The sequence below is a fragment of the Rhinolophus sinicus genome, chromosome 18 (assembly GCF_057876585.1).
Source record: "Rhinolophus sinicus isolate RSI-liver-muscle chromosome 18, RSI-T2T, whole genome shotgun sequence".
NCBI lineage: Eukaryota > Metazoa > Chordata > Mammalia > Chiroptera > Rhinolophidae > Rhinolophus > Rhinolophus sinicus.
The window spans coordinates 38641597-38664000 of record NC_142518.1 but is presented as its reverse complement, the minus strand read 5'-3'; the positions used below and the strand labels follow the sequence as shown (position 1 = coordinate 38664000).

The window sequence follows — 22404 nt, the reverse complement described above, 5'->3', positions numbered from 1 at the left end:
TTTCCAGTCTGATCTTTATTATTTCTTTCCTTGTACTCACTTTGGGCTTTGCTTGCTGTTCTTTTTTTAGTTCTTTAGGTGTAAGGTTAGATTGTTTGAGATTTTTTCTTGTTTCTTCAGGTAGGCCTGTATTAGTATGAATTTCCATCTTAGGATTGCTTTCACTGTGTCCCATAGATTTTAGGTCGTTTTGTTTTCATTTCCATTTGTCTCAAGGTATCTTTTGATTTCTTTCTTGACCTCATTGTTAACCCATTTATTGTTTAGAAATATGTTGTTTAGCCTGCATGTGTTTGTGTGTTTTTCAGTTTTTTTTTGTAATTGATTTCTAGTTTTATGCCATTGTGGTTGGAGAAGATGCTTTTTTTTCCTTTTTCCCTTTTCATTTTATTGGTCTATTTTGAACGTTGATTGAATCTTTTTTTTTTTTTTTTTACATAACATAAAATTCATCCTTTTATTTATTTTATTTTTTTAACATTTTTTATTAGTTTCAGATGTACAAAACAATGTAATAGTTAAACATTTATCATTTATATCCCTCACACAGTGATAACCCTCCTCCCCCCATCTACTACCCCTCCTGGGCCCATGGAGAAGATGCTTCATATGATTTCAGTCTTCTTAAATATATTGAGAGTTGTTTTATGGCCTAACATGTGGTCTATCTTGGAAAATGTTCCATGTGCACTTGAAAAGAATGCATATTCTTCTGCTTTGCAGTAAAATGCTCTAAACATATCCATTACGTCCATCTGGTCTAATGTGTCATTGAAGGCAACTGTTTCCTTATTGATTTTCTGTCTGGAAGATCTATCAATTGAGGTGAATGAGGTGTTAACATCCCTAATATGACTGTATTACTGTTGTCTGTCCTTTATGTGTGTCAATATTTTCTTTATATATTTGGGTGTTCCTATGTTGGGTGTATAAATGTTTATAAGGGTTATTTCTTGTTTTTGAATTGATCCCTTTATCATTATAAAATGTCCTTCTTTGTCTATTATCATAGCCTTTGTTTTAAAGTCTATTTTCTCTGATATAAGTATTACTACCCTAGCATTTTTTCATTTCCATTTGCATGAAATATCAGTTTCTATCCCTTTGCTTTCATTCTGTGTGTAGCTTTCAATCTGATATGGGTCTCTGTTAAGCAGCAAATGTATGGCCTTTCTTTTCTTATCCATTCAGCTACTCTATATCTTTTGATTGGAGCATTTAATCTACTTACATTTAAAGTGATTATTGATAAATATGTAGTTATTGCCGTTTTATTATTCATATTTTAGTCTTTTTGTTCTTCTGAAAGAAGTCCCTTTAACATTTCTTATAATACTGGAAATGAACTCCTCTGGTTTTTCTTCTTGTCTGGAAAGCTCTTTATCTCTCCTTCAATTTTAAATGATAGCCTTGCTGGTAGAATTGTCTTGCTTGTACGTCCTTGCTTTTCATTACTTTGAATATTTCATTCCAATCTCTTCTGGCCTGCAAAGTTTCTATTGTGAAATTAGCTGACAGTATTATGGGAGCTCCCTTTTAGGAGCTCCCTTGTAGGTGCCTTTCTCTTGCTGCTTTGAATATTCTCTCTTTGTCTTTAACCTTTTCCATTTTACCTATGATGTGTGTTGGTGTGGGTGTCTTTGGATTTATTTTATTTGGAACCGTCTACATTCCCTGGGCTTGTGTATCTATTTCTTTTGCCAGATTAGGGAAGTTTGCAGTCATTATTTCATCAAATAGGTTTTCAATCCCTTGCCCTCTTCTCCTTCTGGTACACTTATGATGTGAAAATTGGTATGCTTGATGTTGTCCCAGAGGTCCCTTAAACTATCCTCATTTTTTAAAATTCTTTTTTCTTTTTGCTGTTCCAGTTGCATGTTTTCTGTTACCTTGTTTTCTGATTTACTGATTTGACCCTATGCTTCATTTAATTTATTATTGATTCCTTCTAGTGTATTCTTCATTTCAGTTGTTTTATTATTTACATCTGACTGGTTCTTTTTTATGTTTTCTATGTCCTTTTTTATGCTTGCTATCTCTTTGTTGAAGTTCTCACTAAGGTCCTTAAGCATCCTTATAACTAGTGTTTGAATCCTGTTTTTGGTAGATTGCTTGCCTTCTTTTGTTTAGTTCTTTTTCTGGAGTTTTCACCTGTTCTTTAATTTAGGACATTTTTCTTTGTATCCTCATATTGACTGCCTCTCTATGTTTGTTTCTATGCAATAAGTATAGCTGCTACATCTCCCAGTCTTGGCAGGGTGGCCTTATGTAGTAGGTGTCCTGTGGGATCCAGTGACACAGTCTCCCTGAGCCAGTACTCCAGGATTATCCCTTGTGTGGATTGTGTGTGTCCTCTTCTTATAGTTGAGCATTGATTGCTATTGGCACGTCAGTGGGTGGTCTTGACCCTCAGGCTGACTAGCTGTGAGGATTGGCCACAACCACAGCACACAAGCTGCAGTATGTGGGCTGACCCCATGGGGCAGGATTTGCCCCAGTGGGCTCTGGTGCCTGCTGAGACCACCCTTTGGGAATTCCACTTTGGGGGCTAATCAAGTGTTTCTCTGTTGCGGTCTGAAGCCAGCCACCAGATGTGTTGGTTCTGGGGCCTCTTGGGAGGGTATCCTGTGCAGGTCAAGGTCAGCTGCTGTCTGTGATCTGCCAGGGACTACATAGTAAAAGTTACAAAGTGATCCACAGTTGGTTGCTGCCTCTGCTGGATTTGGAGTTGCATGAGGGAGGCCACGCTATGAACTGTGGCTGGTTGCCACCAGTACTGGGCCTGGGGCAGCTCAGCAAAATGCTCAGAGTACCCTGAGGCTTTCCACCCACTGCTGGTTGCCCATAGGCTCATCCACTGAAAGCCTCAGGTGGTACGTGAGTTGAGTGAGGCAGAGTTTCAAGGAGTCACCAGGGAGTGACGAGTTGTGTTCACCAGGTTAATGCAGATTCAGATTTGACACCAGTTTTGAGCCTAGAGCCACTCAGCAAAAGGCAAGGGCACAACAAGGCCACAGCTCTCTCTGACTGCAGCCTGCAGACTTTGAGAGTTTTTTAAGAAAGACTGCATCGTGGACCAAGGTGGGCTGCCTGCCACCAACAGAGCCTCTGGCCATCTGCAAATTGGGTGGGGTGGGGTCTCAGGGAGTCATTGGGTGGAGTGAGAGTTCACCAAGTTAATGCAGATTCAGATTTCGCTGTGTGGGAGGAAAGCACAACCCAGGAACAATGGCAGTTGTCCTGTCAGCCCTTCCCCTGGAGCCACATAGCTCAGTCTCTCCCTGTATGTCTGTGGGACAGAGCTACTCACTCACCACCACTAGCAAGTTAGAGTGAGCATACAAACATGACATCCACCAGCACTGGTGCTAGTATGATAGAAAGAGAACATCAAAATTGCTCCCACCAGTGCCTCTGTCCCCAGAGAGAGTCTCAACAGACTTCTGCCCCTCTGACAGATGCTTTCAGTTTAGAAAATGAACTCCCTTTACATATGGATGCTTTTGTGTTGGGTCCCAGGGCAAGTGAATCTGTACATGAGCCCTTTAACAGTAGAATCTTCATTCCCTACATCCTATCATTCTCCTGAATGTAAGTCACATTGGGTTTCAAAGCCAGATATTCTGGGGGCTTGTCTCATGCTGAACCTAAGTGTTGGGTTTTCTGATGTGGGGTCCAAAGCCTTTTCTCCTCAGGGAGTAGCTCTATCTATCTATCTATCTATCTATCTATCTATCTATCTATCTATCTATCTATCTATCCATCTATACCTCCCGATTGTGCGTTGCCACCCCAGAGATGGGAATTTTGGAAAGAGCATGTGTTTGCCTCTCCTACTTGTCTCCATCTAGCTCTTTTATCCTTTCTTGTGGAGTAGCTATTCAGGTTATTTTCAGAGGAAACTGTTCCGTATGTAGTTGTGGATTTGTTGTATGTGTGGGAGGAGGTGAGTTTGGGATCTTTCTATATTGCCACCTTGAACCACCTCCCACTCTTAAACCATTTTTTTTAAAATGTAGTATCAGAAGTCCTAGCCAGAGAAATTAGGCAAGAAAAAGAAATAAAAGACATCCCAATGAGAAAGAAAGAAGTAAAATTGTCACTATTTGCAGATGACATGATATTATATATATTATGCCAAAAAAAAAAAAAAAAAAACTCCACCAAAAAAAACCCACAAACCTGTTAGAACTAATAAACAAATTCAGTATAGTGGTAGGATTCAAAATCAATATTAAAAAATCTGTTCTGTTTTTATACACTAAAAACAAACTGTCAGAAAGAGAAATTTTTTTAAAAAATAGTCCCATTTGCAATTTCATCAAATGGACTGAAATATCTAGGAATCAATTTAACCAAGAAGGTGAAAGACCTGTACTGAAAACTATAAGAAAACTATAAGATATTGATGAAAGAAATTGAAGGGGCAGCCAGATGGCTCAGTTGGTTAGACTGCAAGCTCTTAACAACAAGGTTACTGGTTCGATTCCCGCATGGGCCAGTGAACTGGGTCCTCCACAACTAGATTGAAAACAACGGCTTGAGCTTGGAGCTCAGCCGCCAGTGGGTGGGCTCAGTGGTTGGAGCGCAGTGCACATAACACCAAGGTCGCAAATTCGAGTTCCACATGGTCCAGTGAGAAGCAATGGCTTGAGCTTGGAACTGAGCCGCCAGTGGGCGCACTTAGTGGTTGGAGCACGGTGCTCATAACACCAAGGTTGCTGGTTCGAGTTCCACATGGGCCAGTGAGCTGCATCCTCCACAACTAGATTGAAAACAATGACTTGACTTGGAGCTGAGCTGTGCCCCCCACAGCTAGATTAAAAAAAAAAAAGCTTGACATCCTGGAAAAATATATTGTTCCCTAATATTCCAAAATAAAAGAAAAAAAAAAGAAAAGAAATTGAGGAAATGTAGTCAGTAAACTCCTCGACATCAGTCTTGGTGATAAGTTTTTGGATTTCACACCAAAAGCAAAGGTAACAGAAGCAAAAATAAACCACTGGGACTACATCAAACTTCAAAGCTTCTGCACATCAAAGAAACCATCAACAAAATAAAAAGGCAACCTACTGATTGGGAGAAAATATTTGAAAATCATATATTTGATAAAGAGTTAATATTTAAATTATATAAAGAACTCATACAACTCAATAGCAAAAAGAAAAAAAAAAGAAACCCAAAGAATTCTATTTAAAATGGAAAGATGGGACGGCCAGTTAGCTCAGTTGGTTAGAGCACGATGCTCGTAACACCAGGGTCGCAGGTTCGATCCCTGCATGGGCGAGTGTGAGCTGCGCCCTCCACAACTAGATTGAAACAACTACTTGACTTGGAGTTGATGGGTCCTGGAAACACACACTTAAAATAAATAAAAGTTTAAAAAAAAAAAAGGAAAGATGTTCTGAATAGTTTCCCCAAAGAAGACATATAGATGGCCAACAGGCATATGAAAGATGCTCAACCCCATTAATAGCAGGGAAATAGAAATCAAAACCACAGTGAGATATTTCCTCATCCTGTTACAATGGCTATCATAAAAAAGACAAGAAATAACAAGTGTTAACCACTATGTGTTGAAAATATTGTGCACTGTTGGTGGGAATGTAAATTGGTGTAAAACAGAAAACATGTAAGACATGTATGGAGGTTCCTCAAAAAAATAAAACAGAACAACCATATGATCTAGCAATTCCACTTCTGGTTATTTATTTGGAGAAAATGAAACACTAACTTGAAAAGATATATGCACCTCCATGTTCATTGCAGCATTATTTACAGTAGCCAAGATATAGAAATAATGTAAGTTTCCATTGATCAATGAATGGATAAAGAAAATATATGTATATACATAGTGGAATACCATGTAGCCATAAAAAGAAGGAAATATTGTCATTTTTTTACAGTATGGGTGGACCCTGAGGGTATTATGCTAAATGAAATAAGTCAGAGACAGACAAATACTATTTGATCTCATTTATACATGGGATCTTAAAATAAACTGAGTTCTTATGGCAGAGTAGTATACCATTGTGTATACCAGAGTAGTATACCACATCTTCTTTATCCAATCATCTATCAAAGGACACTGGTTGTTTCTATGTCTTGGCCACCATAAATAATGCTGCAATGAACATGGAGGTGCATATATCTTTACAGATAAATGTTTTCAATTTTGGGGGGTAGATATCCAGGAGAGAGATTGCTGGGTCATATGGTAATTCTATTCTTAATTGTTTGAGGAACGTCCATATTGTTTTCCATAGCGGCTGTATCAATACTGCCATTTGTGACAACATGGATGGATCTTGAGATTATTATGCTAAGTGAAATAAGTCAGACAGAAAAAGTCAAGAACCATATGACTTCACTTATATGTGGGATATAAAACTGAAGGCAACAAAGGAACAAGACAAATAAAGAAACAAAAACTCATAGACACAGACAACAGTTTAGTGGTTACCAGAGGGTAACCGGGTAGGAGGGATGGTAGAAGAGGGTCAAGGGGGTCAAATATATGTTGATGGAAGGAGAACTGGCTCTGGGTGATGAACACATAATGCAATATATAGATGATGCATTATAGAATTGTACACGTGAAACCTATGTATTAGGTTGGTGCAACAGTAATTGTGGTTTTTGCAATTATTTTTAACCTTTTAAACCGCCGTTACTTTTTCACCAACCTAATAGTTTTGTTGACCATTGTCACCCCAATAAATTTTAATTAAAAAAAAAGAAACTGGGGCCAGCCCAGTGGCTCAGGCGGTTAGAGCTCCATGCTCCTAACTCTGAAGGCTGCCAGTTCGATTCCCACATGGGCCAGTGGGCTCTCAACCACAAGGTTGCCAGTTCAATCCCTCGAGTCCCACAAGGGCTAGTGGGCCCCACCACCTGCAACTAAGCTTGAACACGGCACCTTGAGCTGAGCTGCCGCTGAGCTCCCGGATGGCTCAGTTGGTTGGAGCACGTCCTCTCAACCACAAGGTTGCCAGTTCGACTCCCACAAGGGATGGTGGGCTGTGCCCCCTGCAACTAAGATTGAACACAGCACCTTGAGCTGAGCTGCCGCTGAGCTCCCAGATGGCTCAGTTGGTTGGAGCGCGTCCTCTCAACCACAAGGTTGCCAGTTCGACTCCCACAAGGGATGGTGGGCTGTGCCCCCTGCAACTAGCAATGGCAATTGGACCTGGAGCTGAGCTGTGCCCTCCACAACTAAGACTGAAAGGACAACAACTTGGAGCTGAATGGCACCCTCCACAACTAAGATTGAAAGGACAACAACTTGACTTGGAAGAAAAGTCCTGGAAGTACACACTGTTCTCCCAATAAAGTCCTGTTCCCCTTCCCCAATAAAATCTAAAAAAAAGAGAAAGAAAGAAAGAAAGAAAGAAAGAAAGAAAGAAAGAAGGAAGGAAGGAAGGAAGGAAGGAAGGAAGGAAGGAAGGAAGGAAGAAAGAAAGAAAGAAAGAAAGAAAGAAAGAAAGAAAGAAAGAAAGAAAGAAAGAAAGAAAGAAAGAAAGAAAGAAACTGAGTTTATAGACACAGGGAACAGATTGGTTGTTAGCAGAGGTAGGTGGTGGGGTGGGCAAAATGGGTGAAGGGGGTCAAAGATACAAACTTCCAGTTATAAAATAAATAAGTCCTAGGGATGTAATTAATGCACAATATGGTGACTATAGTTAATAATACTGTGTTGCATATTTAAAAGTTGCCAAGAAAGTAAATCTTAAAAATTCTCACCACAAGAAAAAACATTTTGTAACTATGTATGGTGACAGACATTAACTAGACTTATTGTTGTGATCATTTTGCAATATATACAAATATCAAATCATTATGTTGTTCACCTGAAACTAATATAATGTTGTATGTAAATTATAATCTCAATTTAAAGAAAAGAAAACTCTGGTATCCTCTGGTTCTCTGCTAATTGCTTTTGCATAATCAGGCCAGGTTCATGTCCTCTAGGAATGTTATAATTGTCCAGAAGTAGTGCATGAAGATGTCAGAAATCTCAGCACAATGGTTACTAGTGGGGAAGGCATCAGAGTGTCAGCTCTGTCACTTCCCAGCTGTTTGACCTTGAGCAAGATCCTTTACATCTATGAGCTTTGGTATCCTCATTTCTAAAATGAACTTAATAATGTCTTCCCTACCACACACAGTTGTTGTCAGGGTTGAAGTATAACAGCGTATTATCAGGATTAGCATGCTTTTGCTGCAAGTAAACTCCCCATTTTGTAGTCCCCTAAGGTTGTGCCCTAAGATTGGTGTCTTCTCAGTGCCTATGATGTGTATCTTGAGAACACATTTGAAAGGGGTAGTTCAGAGGCCACATTCGGGGATGGTACAGGCTCAAGGTGGAGAGAAGGTGTCCAAACTGTGTCAGGGGTATGTGTATAGCACCAAACGTCAGAAAGGGAAATTCAAACTCTGAGTACTCAAATCTTGGAATTGGGACTCAAGACTAATCAATGTTATCCTTTTCTCTCTCCCATCCTTTGTTTTTCTCTTTTCTTCTCTTGTCATTTCAGGTGCATGATGACTGCAGGAGACGGTTTTCCAAGGAATGCTGCTTTGGAAGCCATCGAACATCAGTGATTCCTCCCACTGCCCTAAGCGACCCTAAAGGAGATGGTGAGTAGCTAAGCATTAACCTCAGAAATACACTGGGGAGGGAGGGAAGGTGCAAAGACTGGGGTAAGGACTGTGACTAAATTATTCTCCTCAACCAGTCAAACATTTCTGGAGAAAAGGAATGTGCATATGTGTAGAGATAGTTCATTTCTCTTTAGACATTTGGGATGGTGAATGTCGATATTTATGGTGTATATGTATGTGGGCATGTTCTCTGTAGCCTCTCTCACAATCATTTCTGACTGATCAGAATTGATTTCAGCTTTTTCATGATTTCCAGACACTAGATAATCCATGAAATAAGTTTGTTCTCATTCAGGTGGTCAAGGAAGAACTGCATGAAGGCCCAGGTCATGTTACTTTTAAAATGGAAACTAACACCATGGTTGTCCCCAAATCTAACACACTCCATTGCCCCAACACACTCTGTTGATGTTTTGTCACTCCTGGATGTGAGTGATTTATTGAGAACTCTATTCATAAGGTGTTTGAAGGCTACAAAAAGATCCAAGATATGGACATTGCCAGAGCTTACAGTTATTTTGGACCCAGGATATTGATATAATATGACAATTAACAAATTAAGGTAACATATGCTAAGAACCAAAGGAGTGGGAGAGACACCTGGAGATGACAAAATGTTAGGAGTGTCAACCACTTATAGGAGGTTACAGAGAAAGGAGGTAGCAATGAAATCAATACAGCAAGAATGAACACTGTATAGAGTCTTCTATCAGGAGGTCTAGAGATATTAGAACAGAGAAAGCAGGGGCAAAGGAGAGGGATATTTTGTTTAATTTTGTGTTTGTTTTTTAAAAATAGGTGAGACGTGGAGATAGCATAGTGTAAGGGGAAAAACAAAGGCCAGGCAATGATGAATTTTAGTCACTTACTAGCTAGGTGTCCTTGCTTAAGTCACTTACATTCTCTGAGTTTCACTTTCCTCATCTGTAAATGGGAATGATATATATTGTGAGGATAAGTGATAATATGTAAAGACCCTAAATACCCAGAAACATAGCCCCAAAAAGACCACAAAACTAAATCCCATGTCTTCTAGCCTAATGAAAACTGTAGACTCCAACAGGGATAATTCACTGTTTAGCACTTGCTAATGATGCCTTTTTTAGTTCGCCTCCTCACTTTTTCTTTGCTTCTTCTTAGAGGGTCTCTTTTCTACTACTGAGTTGTTCATTTGCTTCTCCCATTACTCATTATTTAAGAATGGGAGCTGTAAAAATCAAAATTACATATCACAGCTAAAAAGACCTGACCTATTTTACTAACACTACAAAGTTTAGAAATTTAATATACCGTATTTTGTCATGTATAATGTGCACTTTTTTGCCTGAATTTGTGAGGGAAAAATAAGGATGCACATTATATATGGGTAGTACTAATTCTGTATCTATATAAACGTTTTTAATTCTTTTATTTATGCTTATGAGTTAAAAGTATAATTCTAGAAATCAATAACGACATCCATATGCAAAATAATACCCTGGAATACGATAATCAATTTTGTTGAACTTACAATGAGCTTGCAACGACAAGAGATCTTGGCCTTCTGTGATACATAAATACTGTAAATTTGTTACTTGTACATAAAATATCTTGTACCTTGTATCCGTTCTTGTGTTTTGTAATTATTTGCTACATAAAATTTCTTGTACCATAATATGTTAAAAAATAAATGCTAAAATTCCTTTATAATACAAAAAACAAGTACCTAAATGTAAACAAAAAAGTTTTAAAATTAAAATTAATTGGGGTGACAATTGTTAGCAAAGTTACATAGATTTTGAATTAAAAAATTAAAATGAAAGGTTTTTTTTCCCTGAAAGTTTGGGCCAAAGACGTGGGTGTGCATTATACATGGCAAAATACAGTACTTACCAACTGACATGCTACCCTTTCACTAAGCCAGTAAAGAGATACACACTGCCCATTAATTTCAGTTTGTGCATGATTAGTTTCACTCTGTATGTCTTAGAATGAGACATAACACATGTGCATATGTGTGCTCATACAAGTACATATACTCAGAGCCACTCTAGTCTCTTCCAGTTTCTTTTCCAACCCAAACACAGAATAGACTTTGGTACATGGAATGAGCCATTCACACAGGTTTCTGCAGGCAAGTATACTTATATGTCCCATAAGGACGTGCACAAACAAAGCTAACCTCACTCAGGGAAGAGGAAAAGTAGCAAACTAGTCAGTCAGCTCAGCAAGCTCAAGCTGCTAATGAAAGTCACCCTAGTTTTCAATCTGAGACTTTGCTCACCCCCACAAGGACCTGGGGAAAATGTCTTTGAGAAGACTGAAGAATGCCTACCTCAGCATCTCACAAATCACCCCTAATAGGTATTAAGGGGCTAACACCTCTCCTTTATAATTGGCCCATCAGGTTCTGCGCTTCCTGTCATTGTAGATTTTGTTTCTTTGTTTTCAGTTTCTTCCTATCCTATATCACTTTTTATTCTTGTTATAGATCGTAAACTAATGGCCTTGCTTTCTGTTGCTTTCTATCGATGACATGATATTATTTCTTAGAAGCACCTGGGCTAAGCCATTCTTTGTGTGTCATCTAATGCCTCATGAGTTAGCCTTTAGCCTTTCCTCCAATCATCTGCAATCTTGATTCAATTGAATCTCACTCTTGAGAACCCTTCTTTCTATCATGCACTGTTTGGCGTGTGATTTCTTAGGACTGTCTTCTAAGACCTCCCTATCTTTTTGAGTCTTCTTGGCTTTTTGGCCTAGGCAAATATGCTCTTTAATGGATAAGTTTCCTGTTGGGAAGTCCCACCCCATTTTAGAGATGATAAGGTTCTTAAAGATGATCTGGTCCAAGCCTTCTGTCCAGGCTAGAGAATCCCTTCTCCAGCATCCAGGATGGAAGTATCCAGCTGATGACGCCCTGAGGAAGCACTTGCCATTGTTAAGTAGCACTCATTCATTTATTTAGTCAATAGACTCTAATTTTTGAGAACACTTTCTACTTATTCCTTTTTCCTATCCAGTCTGCTTGGTAAATTTCTTCTCTCATCTTATAGGGTGATAAAAATATCAAACATTATCTCCTGTTTAACAGCCTCTATAATTGCCTCTCCCCACTTTCCCAAATTAGTTTACTTGCTGTAAACCCAAAACATATCTCAGAGCATCTAACACACTATATTACGTAGTTCATCACATATCTGTCTCCCACTTCAGACTGTGAACTCTCTATCCCTCACACTTAAGTCAAACTTGGGTACATGGCATATGCACAGTCAAGATTTGTTACATGAACTCATTAATATATTTATGGAATACTGCCTATATGTAAGGCTCAGTGATAAGCTATCCAGAAAATAAGAGATGACTGAAACAGCATCCCTGATTCATATGGAGTATAGTGCAGTGGTTGTCAAACATAAGAAAGCATCAGAATCATCTGGAAGGCTTATTAAAACACAGATTTCTAGGCCCTACCCCCTCCAGAACTTTTGATTCAGTAGATCTGGGTAGGGCACAAGAATTTGCATTTCTAACATGTCCCCAGACCATGCTGATGCTACTAGTCCTGGGAGCACATTCCATCATTTACTAACTGTGTGAGCTTAGACAAGTTACTTAACCTCTCTATGCTTTATCATTTGTTTCCTGACAATAAGGGAATAATCGTTGTACTCGGGTGCATTGTGAGGGCTAAATGAGTTAACATTTGTGAAAGAGGATTTTAAAATACAGAAAGTGGAACAGTTAAGCCAACCTTATGCTAATTTAACATCCTTCTATGGTATGAACTGAACAAATTTGAGAGGGACTATTGTCTCCCTCTCAGTGTGGGGAACTGTGGTTATATTAATGCAGCTCAAAGGAGCATGAGGTTTTTTTTTTTAAAGGCTCTTTCAGGCTGTTGACTCATTTGGAGCTTAAAGTCAACTAAATCCCCTAAGCCCTTTTCACACGTGATGCTGCCAAGCCAAGTTCCTGCTGTCCTGTTCCGCTGCAATTTATGCCCTTGAGCCTAAAGGCCAAGCTTCAAATTTATCTCTTTTTGTCTTGGTGACTTTGACCTTTCTGCCCATTGAAGTCATTTTTCAGCCTTGATTCTGTCATCCAGTAGCTCTCCCTCCAATTTGGGGTACTTCAAAGTTGACAAACTAGCCTTCTATGTTTTCGCTTGAATTGATAAAAATTGTTAAATATTACAGTACACTCCCTTACAATTAACATCACCCTATTCAAAAGCAACCTTATGGCCATGATTATTCACCTGGTCATGAACCTACCTAACATTAGTACATTTCAGCCCACAATGCCACCCCTTTTTTTCACCTTGTTCACAAGATTCTCTTGACAAACTTGGCCTTGCTCAAATTCAGATGTTCTCCGACTATGGGGGAAATGCTAAATGGGGCTGCCTTTGTGTTCTCCTGGGAATGACTTCCTGCCAGCACTGCTTTCCCGTCTTCCCATCTGTGACGAAATTAGGTTTGACACTGAAGTTTAAGTTGCCTTAATTACAGAATTTTCTCTTCATCTAGTGGCTTTCCATCCCCACTCTGGATTATTTTTAGTAATTATTGCAACATGATACTATTTACGTATGGAGAAATGAATACCCAAAGAAGTTAAGATGTTTGCTTTATGTTAGTGAATAAACCTGGGGGGCAACTAGCTGTGGCACACAGCTGCAATCTCTTCTAAAGGTACACTGCCGAAGGCAGCCCATGCTCCAAGCTGTCAAATAGCTCTATAAATAATTTCAGCCATACCCTGATGGCTATTTAACTTACAGATAGTATTAGCATAATTATTTTTTCCTAATTTTCAATTCTTGACTACTTAATATATTCACATGTATTAAGTATCTTTTAACAATAGAAACACACATGCACACATAATATGTAGTAAAATATCTTTCTGCTATTCTTTCCCTGATCTTCACAATCTCCTACACCTCTACCCCATCCCTGCTGCTTACGATTAACTACTACCTTTACTTTAGTTTATTGAATACCTTCCAGTATTTCTTCATGTATATACAAATATATATGTATATAATATATATATATATATATATACACACACACACACACACACTTATCCCTCCTTTTTTTAACACTATACATGCTGTTCTGCACCTTGCTTTTCTTTTCCTCCTTCACAGTATATTTTGGAGATCATTCTGTTTCAACAAAAGATTGCTTCCTCACTCTTTTTTACAACTACAAGATACTCCATTATATGGACATACCATAATTTATTTAATTAGTCCCTTATTAATGGATAATTTGGTAGTTTTCAGTCTTTTCCTATTACAAATAATGCTGCAATGAACAACTTCATACAGGTCATTTTACATATATACCTGTAGGGAAAACAATCTCAGACATGTAATTACTGTGTCAAAAATGCATATGCCTTTGTTAGTTTCATAAGTACTGTCAAATTGTCCTTTATAGGACTTGTGTCACTTTGCACTTCCATCTTCAGTGTATGAGAGTGCATATTTCCCCATGGCCTCTACAATCAAGCGTGTTATCTATTTTTTTTTCTTTGCCCATCTTCTGAACAAGAAAAAAATGATACCATGGCCTAGTTTTAATTAGTATGTTTCTTATTATGAATAAGTTTGCTCTTCTTTTCACCTTTAAGGGCCAATTTATATTTCCCTTTCTCATCAGCATAACAGCTAGCTTACTTGCATCTAAATACTAGGAAACAAGTTAGTTTTTTGAATGGCCCACTTTACAGATAAGGAAACTGAGACCCAAATAGCTCACAGTAGTTGGTCTCACTGCCACTGCTACCTAATCTTTAGAAAGGGACTGACCCAAAGGGTCTTTGACACTTATAAAAACACTGGGGGCATAGACAGGTCTATTTCAGGATGTTTGGCCTGGGGAATTCTTTCTTCCAAGCACACTTAACAGGTCCACTAACTGTTGGCAAGAAGCTGTTTACATTAATCCTCTAACTGGGGTATATATTCAAACTCACATGCTCACCTACAGGGTGTTGACAGGAGATTGTTGAGGAAGGTAAGCAAAGAGCAGAATCCATTTCTAAAACAGAGGTAAGACTGGGGCCAGGCCATGAGTTGGAGCCTACATTGTTGGTTGGTAGAGGAGTAAGCACATAAAAAAGGTAACACCTTTTGACTATTTTCCTCATATATCTTGTGACCTGACCCCTAATGTTTCAATTCCATACTGAATAGTCTCACCCTTATTTTCTGTTTCCTCTAACATCTTTTTGTCATTGTATCTGGTGCCTGTCACCTCTCTGACCTCTTCTTCTGCCACTCTCTCCCTCACTCACTCAATAACAGCCATGCTATTCTCTTCCTCAGACACCCTACACAGTCTCCCTTTCTGGCTCCTAGCACTTATTTTTTGCCTTATCTCCCCATCCCCCCCTCCAAAACAAACAAACAAACAAACAGAAAAAAACCTCTTCACCCATGTATCTGTATTGCTCACTTCCTCACATCATTCAGATCTCATCTCAAATGTCACCTCCCCAGAGAAGCCATCCCTGACCACCCTGTCTAAAATAACACCCACTTCAGTCTCCATCCCATTTTCCTGCTTCATTTTTCTTCAAATCACATTATTTTCTGTATTTATTTATTATGCCCTGTCCCTCTCTATTAAAATATAAGTTCCACAAGAGCAGACTATTTCTATCTTGTCCACCACTGTATTCTCAAAACATAACAAGGACAGGCACAAAGAACGACCTCAATACATAGTTGCTGAATGAATGAGTTAATATGTCTTAACTACCATTGTGTTAACATATTACCTTTTGTAATAAAAAAATGTTGAAAAGGGTACTATTTTTGCATAATGTGTTCAGGGAGAGTAAGTATTTCCAAGCTATGCTACTGAAGGGACATAGCAGACAGACTCTCCTTAGCTGTAAGTCCTGGCAAGCTCAGAAAATGCAGAAAATGCGGTGCATGACTCGCTAGCTGGCTTAGACATTGGCCCATAGAGGAACACTGCTTTAGATTTTTCTAGGCAAATCAGCATGAAACCTGTTCAAGTCATCAGTCTTTCTTCAGGCTCCCTTTCACCCAGGCTACAACAAATGGGACATCTCAACATATCGTCCTGGCCCACACCATTCAGGAGCAAGTCACATGCTTTTTGCCCTTTGCATTTATTTTCGCTAGGGCATCCTTGGCAAGCCACAAGTTCAGAGGTTTGGGGACTCGCATCTCCTAGCGGACCATTGCTCACTGCCTACCTCCCTGCCAATAGGCTCTAAGACTCAGCATGACCTGGCAGGGTGTGGCAATTTAGACTGCTATAACTCCACTGCTCTACGAGGAACTTCAGTGTTCGGGATTACTAAAAGCCTCTCTCTTATCCAGGCAATTTCCCTACAGTCTTGTTTCCCCTGAAAGTTCTTACAACTTGGATTGCTCTGTCAGAACCTTATAGGAGTGATTAAAGCTCCCTACTTCAACCCACTTTGATATGTCCTATCATTAGCTCCTGGCTGAACGTCAGCCTTTCCTCCCTTCCCTCCTTACCGGGTATCTTCTCACTGTGAGAACCAAGCTATCCCAGGCAGAGAGAGGACTAATTGGTGTGCTGATCCTTCTCTTGGGCTCTCAACCTTCTCCTTCCTCAGTTTACCCTCAGCATTTCATTAATCCTTGGTTGTGGCACCAATTTCCTTAATCTTTGTGTTCTAACATATTCTTGTGTATAAGCCTGTCTCCCCAGGTTGAGGGCAGGGGCTATACCCCTAGCAGTATCTAGCATGATGATTAGAATGTAGTAGTTGCTCAGCAAATGTTGGTTGCCTGGCAATAGCTGGGCAAAAGCTAGCTGGGAATTTTTATTTTATTTATTTTTTAATAAAAACACCTTGAGATTTGTACTGATTTCCCTCTGTTCCGCCATCGCATGAGTCTAGGGCGCAAGGAAACTCTGGGAGATATTGCGTATGTCTATTACCCTGATTGTGGTGATAGCATCATGGATGTCTTCATATGTCTAAACTCATTAAATTGTACACATTAAATATGTGCAGTTCTTTGTATATCAACTATACCTCAAAAAAAACTGTTTTTTTTAAAGTCTTTGCAAAGTTTGATGTTGTCATGTCTTGTATCTATCTCAATGCCCCTGTTCTTTTCCCCTTCTTTTTCTTTTTGCTGTGTGTGTGTGTATTAGGCCAATTAGTAGTAGCTTCAGACTTCTGGGATCTCGATTGGTCATCAGCCTGTTCATGTCCCCTTCTCATCTTCATCAACTCCAAAAGCGGCGATCACCAAGGGATCGTCTTCCTCCGAAAATTTAAGCAATACCTTAACCCGTCTCAAGTGTTTGACCTGGCGAAGGGTGGACCTGAAGCCGGGTAAGCACGGGGTAAGAGATATAGTGGGTATATAGAAGGGACTCCACCTTCTGTACATTCTAGACTAGGCTAGGCTTCCTGGAATTAGTTTGAGTATGTGGGCAGGAAAGATCCATTTTCTCAAGTCAGGACACAAACACATAACTCCAGAGCATTTGGGGGTGGCTGGTTGGAGGACTTCTGGTTCTCTCCCAGAAATCCTTTTAAGCCCATGCCCTGCTCTAAGATTTGCTCCATCTTCTTTCATTGGAAAAGGTAAAACTATGTCTCCTGACATCAGACGAGGAAGCAAATGAATATTGCTGTCCATTTTTCTTATCACTCGCTCTTTCTTTTTCCTTGGCCCAAATAGATATATCTCTATGACAGGCCTCTTTTATTTGAAAACCATCTGGCTGTTCAGCCCTGGTTTCTATGAGCCCACTGGCTACAATGTGAGGCATATTTCCTGGACCTCAACAAGTAGATTTAGCTAGGTTATCAGTAGCTTCTGGAGCAAGCTTAGGCATAGAATAGTGTGGGTTGAGGCAAGGCCTGATCTTTAGGACTGCCTGTGGGAGCATTGCCTATAATATTCAGCACACAGAAATGGGGGCAAAGGAAAGAAGACAGATAGCCTGTTAGCAGGTGCAGAGGAAGAAGCAGCAATATCTTGGGCCCTGACACATGATAGGAATGAGCTGTAAAACCCGGCAGTTCATGAAATTACTCCCTTTTCCCCTTTTCTTTCCAGGCTGTCCATGTTCAAGAACTTCACTCGCTTTCGCATTGTGGTTTGTGGTGGAGATGGCAGTGTGAGCTGGGTGTTATCCCTGATTGATGCCTTTGGATTACATGAAAGGGTGAGTTCCTAGCTGACTCAGCTTAGCCATTGCTAGAGAGACTGGGGTGTGGAGCTTCTCATCCCAAGAAGTCCTTGGTCTTTACTCTCCTTGTCTGTAAAATACATGTTTCCCACTGGTTTCATACTCAACCTGACTGGTAGATTCCCAGTGTAAGCCGGCTCACTTAGACCATTTTCTGGTTGTCTATCTGTGGAAGGAAAAATGAGGGAGTTAGCAGAAAAAAAATGAGGAGTGCTCTATTTCCCAAGCCCCAAAGTGAACATTTGAAGAGGAGCACACACACACACACACACACACACACACACACACACACAAATAAGTGACCTCAGACAACTTTCAGTCCCTAATTTCCTATCCCTCCTGAGGCAAGAGTCGTAGAAACTTTCCTGTACCTCTCCCCCCTTTCCCTAAGCAGCCCTCTACTCTTCTGAACCCAGTAGTTTTATCTCCTAAGGCACCTCATCTCTTTGGCTCAGCCTAGATAGAAATCTGTGGCTATATTTCTCTTTTATAAGCATGGCTATTCATTTTGGCATATTCCAGCAACTTTTCCCTTTACTGATTAGGTTCTGTATGGCCAAGAGTGGGACCCAACTCCTTAGGGAAAATTTCACTTAAATTCCAACATTTTCTATCACATTCCCTAGAATCAGAAGTCCCTTACTGCCACTGGCTTTGAAACCACAATCTTTCCCAAAGAGCACCTTCTGGGTTATGTTATTAGTGGATCTTGGTAGGATTGTCTGAAAAGAGTGCCTGTTTTTTTTCTTGCAGTGTCAGCTGGCAGTCATCCCACTTGGAACCGGCAATGATCTGGCCCGTGTCCTAGGCTGGGGTGCATTCTGGAACAAAAACAAGTCACCCCAGAACATCCTCAACAGAGTAGAACAGGCTAGTGTGAGGATTCTAGACAGGTGAGTAGCTGAAAGATCAGGCCATTGTGCCTTTTCCAGTTGCACACCAGTTACTCCCAGTTACATCACCTCAATCAGGAATGCTCTAACCTCCCTTTCTGGCTTCAGTGCAGAGCAGTTTGGGGGGGGGGTTAACTATTAGGAAACCAAGAGCTACCATATATCCTTCAAACATCACTAAAGCCTCTCATTAACTTAAAATACGGTAGAGATGGAGCTCCATGAGTAAATTTCAAGTGTTCTGTGTACCTCCTTCAAATTGCATAGCTAATTATCTATGTAAGCATATTTTTTCTTAGGAAAGATTCCATCTTTCTATTCTAGTCTAGAATAGTATAGAAACTATTTTATAGCTTCAAGTTCTAAAGAAACTAAAAACAAAAACAAAAACAAAGGTTCATAAACAATTGGCCTATATTGTCTCTGCTCTAGAGAAGAGAGAGTATTGCCATCCCATCTTCTGAGAAGAAAGACTTTCTATGCTGGGGGATAGTATTTGACTTATGACTGCCCATAAGGATATCCTGGGGAGCTTTCTCAAGATACCAAGCTGGGCCCTTCCGCAAAAATTCTTATTAGTAGGTCTTGGGTAGGTCCCTGATATGTGTATTTTACAAAAGCACATCAGGTGATCTTGATAATTACCTCTGGTTGAGAAGCACTGCTCTCTCAGAACCCTGTGGCGGAATTTGTTCCATCACACTATCCTAGAGAAGTCATGGGACAGAGGCCCCTCTTGTGGTATACCTTGAGATCAGGTGACCTGAGATAGCTTAGGCATACCTAATGCGTAAATCCCTCTCTCCCTAATATATGAACGTTCCGACCTCTTTTTGCTATCTGAAGCATTGATGCCAGCCTGTGATGCAACAGAGTCCTAAATATCTGTCTGTCTTTTATCTTCATTTCAGATGGAGTGTGATGATCCGTGAGACTCCCAGACAAACCCCATTGCTAAGAGGACAAGTTGAAATGGATGTACCTGGATTTGAGGTAATTACTGCCCAGGTGTAATTCAAGCCAACATCTTCATTATACAGTGAAATAATAGGTAAAACCCAGACAGGAGATTTGTATTGCCATGAGCTTGATGAGGATGAAATCTTTGAAAACTGGGGACATGTTAATCAGCAGCTGTTTACCAAAAACTGTTAGGTATTGGGGATATAATTCATTCAGCCATTTACTTATTCATTCACTCAAAATATTTATGAAAAATACTTATGGATTAACTACTATGTGTGAGATACTATTCTAGCAGCTGTTCTTATATGCTAGTTGATAAAAAAAGAATGGCACAGTCCATGTTGTCATAGAGCTCATAGTCTAGTTGCAGTGGTAGAACAATAGTTTTTATAAAGTAGTATGAGTATTAGTATACAAGGAAGTAGCGTGGGGTTGGAACACCCAGCAGGTGTACCTAACCCAGTCTGAGGGAAATCAGGGAAAGCTTCTCATAATAAGCACCATTTCAGAAGAAATTCAAGGACCAGAGGGAGTTAACCAGGATAACAGGAAAGAGGGAGCATGTTCCAGAGAGATGAAACAGTGTGTGTTGTTCCACAGGCAAGAGAAAACATGGAATATTCACAGAACTAAAGGACATTCATAATAGCTAAGGCATAGGGGCCAGGGAGGGCATATACAGGGAGAATGACTAAAGATGAGGCTGGAGAAATAATCAGCGGCCAAGCCAGGAAGAACCTGGTAAGCCATGGTAGGAAGTTTGAACTTTTATCCTAAAGAGCAATGAGAATTATAGAAGGTTTTTTTTTCCAATCTTACCATGAAAATTTTCAAACATACAGGAAATTTTTAAATGATAGATTCTATCATTAATATTTTACTATACTTTATTACAAATCCATCCATGTCTCTATTCTGCTATCTATAGAAAGGTTTTAAGCAGTGGAGTCCCATGGTATGTGGAGAAACAACTGAAAGAATAAAGACTAGAAGCAAGAAGAAAAGATAGGAGATGCTGTAATTGTCTAGGCAAAAGATGATTTGGACTGATAAAATGGTAACAGGGATAAGGAGAAGTGGACATATATAAGACATTTTAAAGAGATAGAATCATTGGGACTTGGTAGATGCTTGAATGTAAGGGGTGATGGAGAGGGAGGAGTACAAGTTGTAGTTAAGAGTACAGACTCAAGAGCCAGACTACCTGAAATTGAATACTGACTCTGCCACTGATCAGCTCCCCCTTTTCCTGTGCCTCAGTTTTCTGTTCTGTGAAATGGGGATAATAACAATCCTTATCTCGTAGGGTTGTTACAGAGCCTGGCACATAGTATGTACTATATAAGTGGATGCTAGTATCATTACTAGTATTATTATATAAGAGAGGACACTCTGGCATGGGAAAGATGTGGGTTCGAATCCAAAATCTATTATTTACTAGCTATGTAATATGAAATTGTTTGTTCATTTGAAACATGAAACAAACAGTACCACCTTCATATGAATTTTTGAGTATTAATTGAAATGAGAGGAAACAATATACATCTCTTGTTTTTAGAATGACCACAGATCTAAGATTATCTATGGGGATCTTCAATAATTCTTTGCTTATAATTATTTCCAGAGAGGCAGCTGAGATGATGGTAGAGTCAGTAGGAAATAATGAGGGGATGAGGATGGGCAGCACACTATCACAGTGCTGAGGTCCCAGGGCTGAACACTTCTTTCCCCCCTAGGCTGCTGCCATCCAACACTTAGAATCTGCAACCAGTGAATTGAACAAAATCTTGAAGGCCAGCTACCCCATAGAGATGATCATCGCAACCAGGTCAGTCTTCCTTAGACTCTCAACCTTTGGGGTGTTTTGCCTCTCATGGGCAGTTTCTCAATCAAAGATGGGGCTCATTTTGATAGCTTGGGGTGTTGAGGCCAAGGAAAGTACAGTAAGTACTTACTTGACATTGCAATATGTTCTTGGAACTGTGGTGGAAAATGTACAACAAAAATCAATTTTACCATAGGCTAATTGGTATAGTTAAGTTCCTACAGCATCTCATCAAAGTTATAACAAAATGACATTGAACAAAACAATGTCATTTGAAAGCCTGTTGTATATGTTTATCTTCCCAAATTGAATTTTTCCCAACTCAAACCTCCTGAATGGAAACTTTAAGATAAAAAGATGAAATTTGGGTGAGGGCTGCTGCTACTCCAAAAGACAAAGTTGCAGGCTAGAAATTTGGAAGACGGGGAGGACTTCTGGTCAAGATGGTGGAGTAGGTAAATGCTATGCTTGCCTCCTCCCACAACCACATCAAAATTATAACTAAATTACAAAACAACTATCACTGAGAACCACCTGAAGGCTAAATATAAAGAAGAAGCCATATTCAGAGTGGTAGGAGGGGCAGGTCCCACAGCCACAGTGTGGCAGTTAAGAAATAGAAGGGCTAGCTCGGCTACAGAGGTTCCACCTGGAGGGAGAGGTCCCAGCCCCACACCAGGCTCCCCAGCCCAGGGATCGATCCAGTGCCAGGAAGAAAAGTCTCCATAACTTCTGGCTGTGAAACCAGCAGGGATTGTGGCTGAGTAAGATGGAAGGCTGCTGGAGTCCCGGGGACTGCAGGTCTTAAAGGGACCATGCCCAGACTCCCTGACTCACAAAC

The 22404-nt window shown here is 39.9% G+C and overlaps 1 protein-coding gene across 1 annotated transcript in view; it reads left to right on the top strand.

Annotated features, from left to right (window-relative positions):
* The window catches only part of DGKK (diacylglycerol kinase kappa), a 137800-nt gene that overhangs the window by 84057 nt on the left and 31339 nt on the right, over window positions 1–22404 (top strand). Inside the window, exons 8-13 of the mRNA XM_019718795.3 lie at window positions 8538–8640; window positions 16830–17013; window positions 17747–17855; window positions 18633–18772; window positions 19684–19765; window positions 21475–21566. Coding sequence (XP_019574354.2) covers window positions 8538–8640; window positions 16830–17013; window positions 17747–17855; window positions 18633–18772; window positions 19684–19765; window positions 21475–21566 — 710 coding nt within the window. The remainder of the gene's footprint in view (window positions 1–8537; window positions 8641–16829; window positions 17014–17746; window positions 17856–18632; window positions 18773–19683; window positions 19766–21474; window positions 21567–22404) is intronic.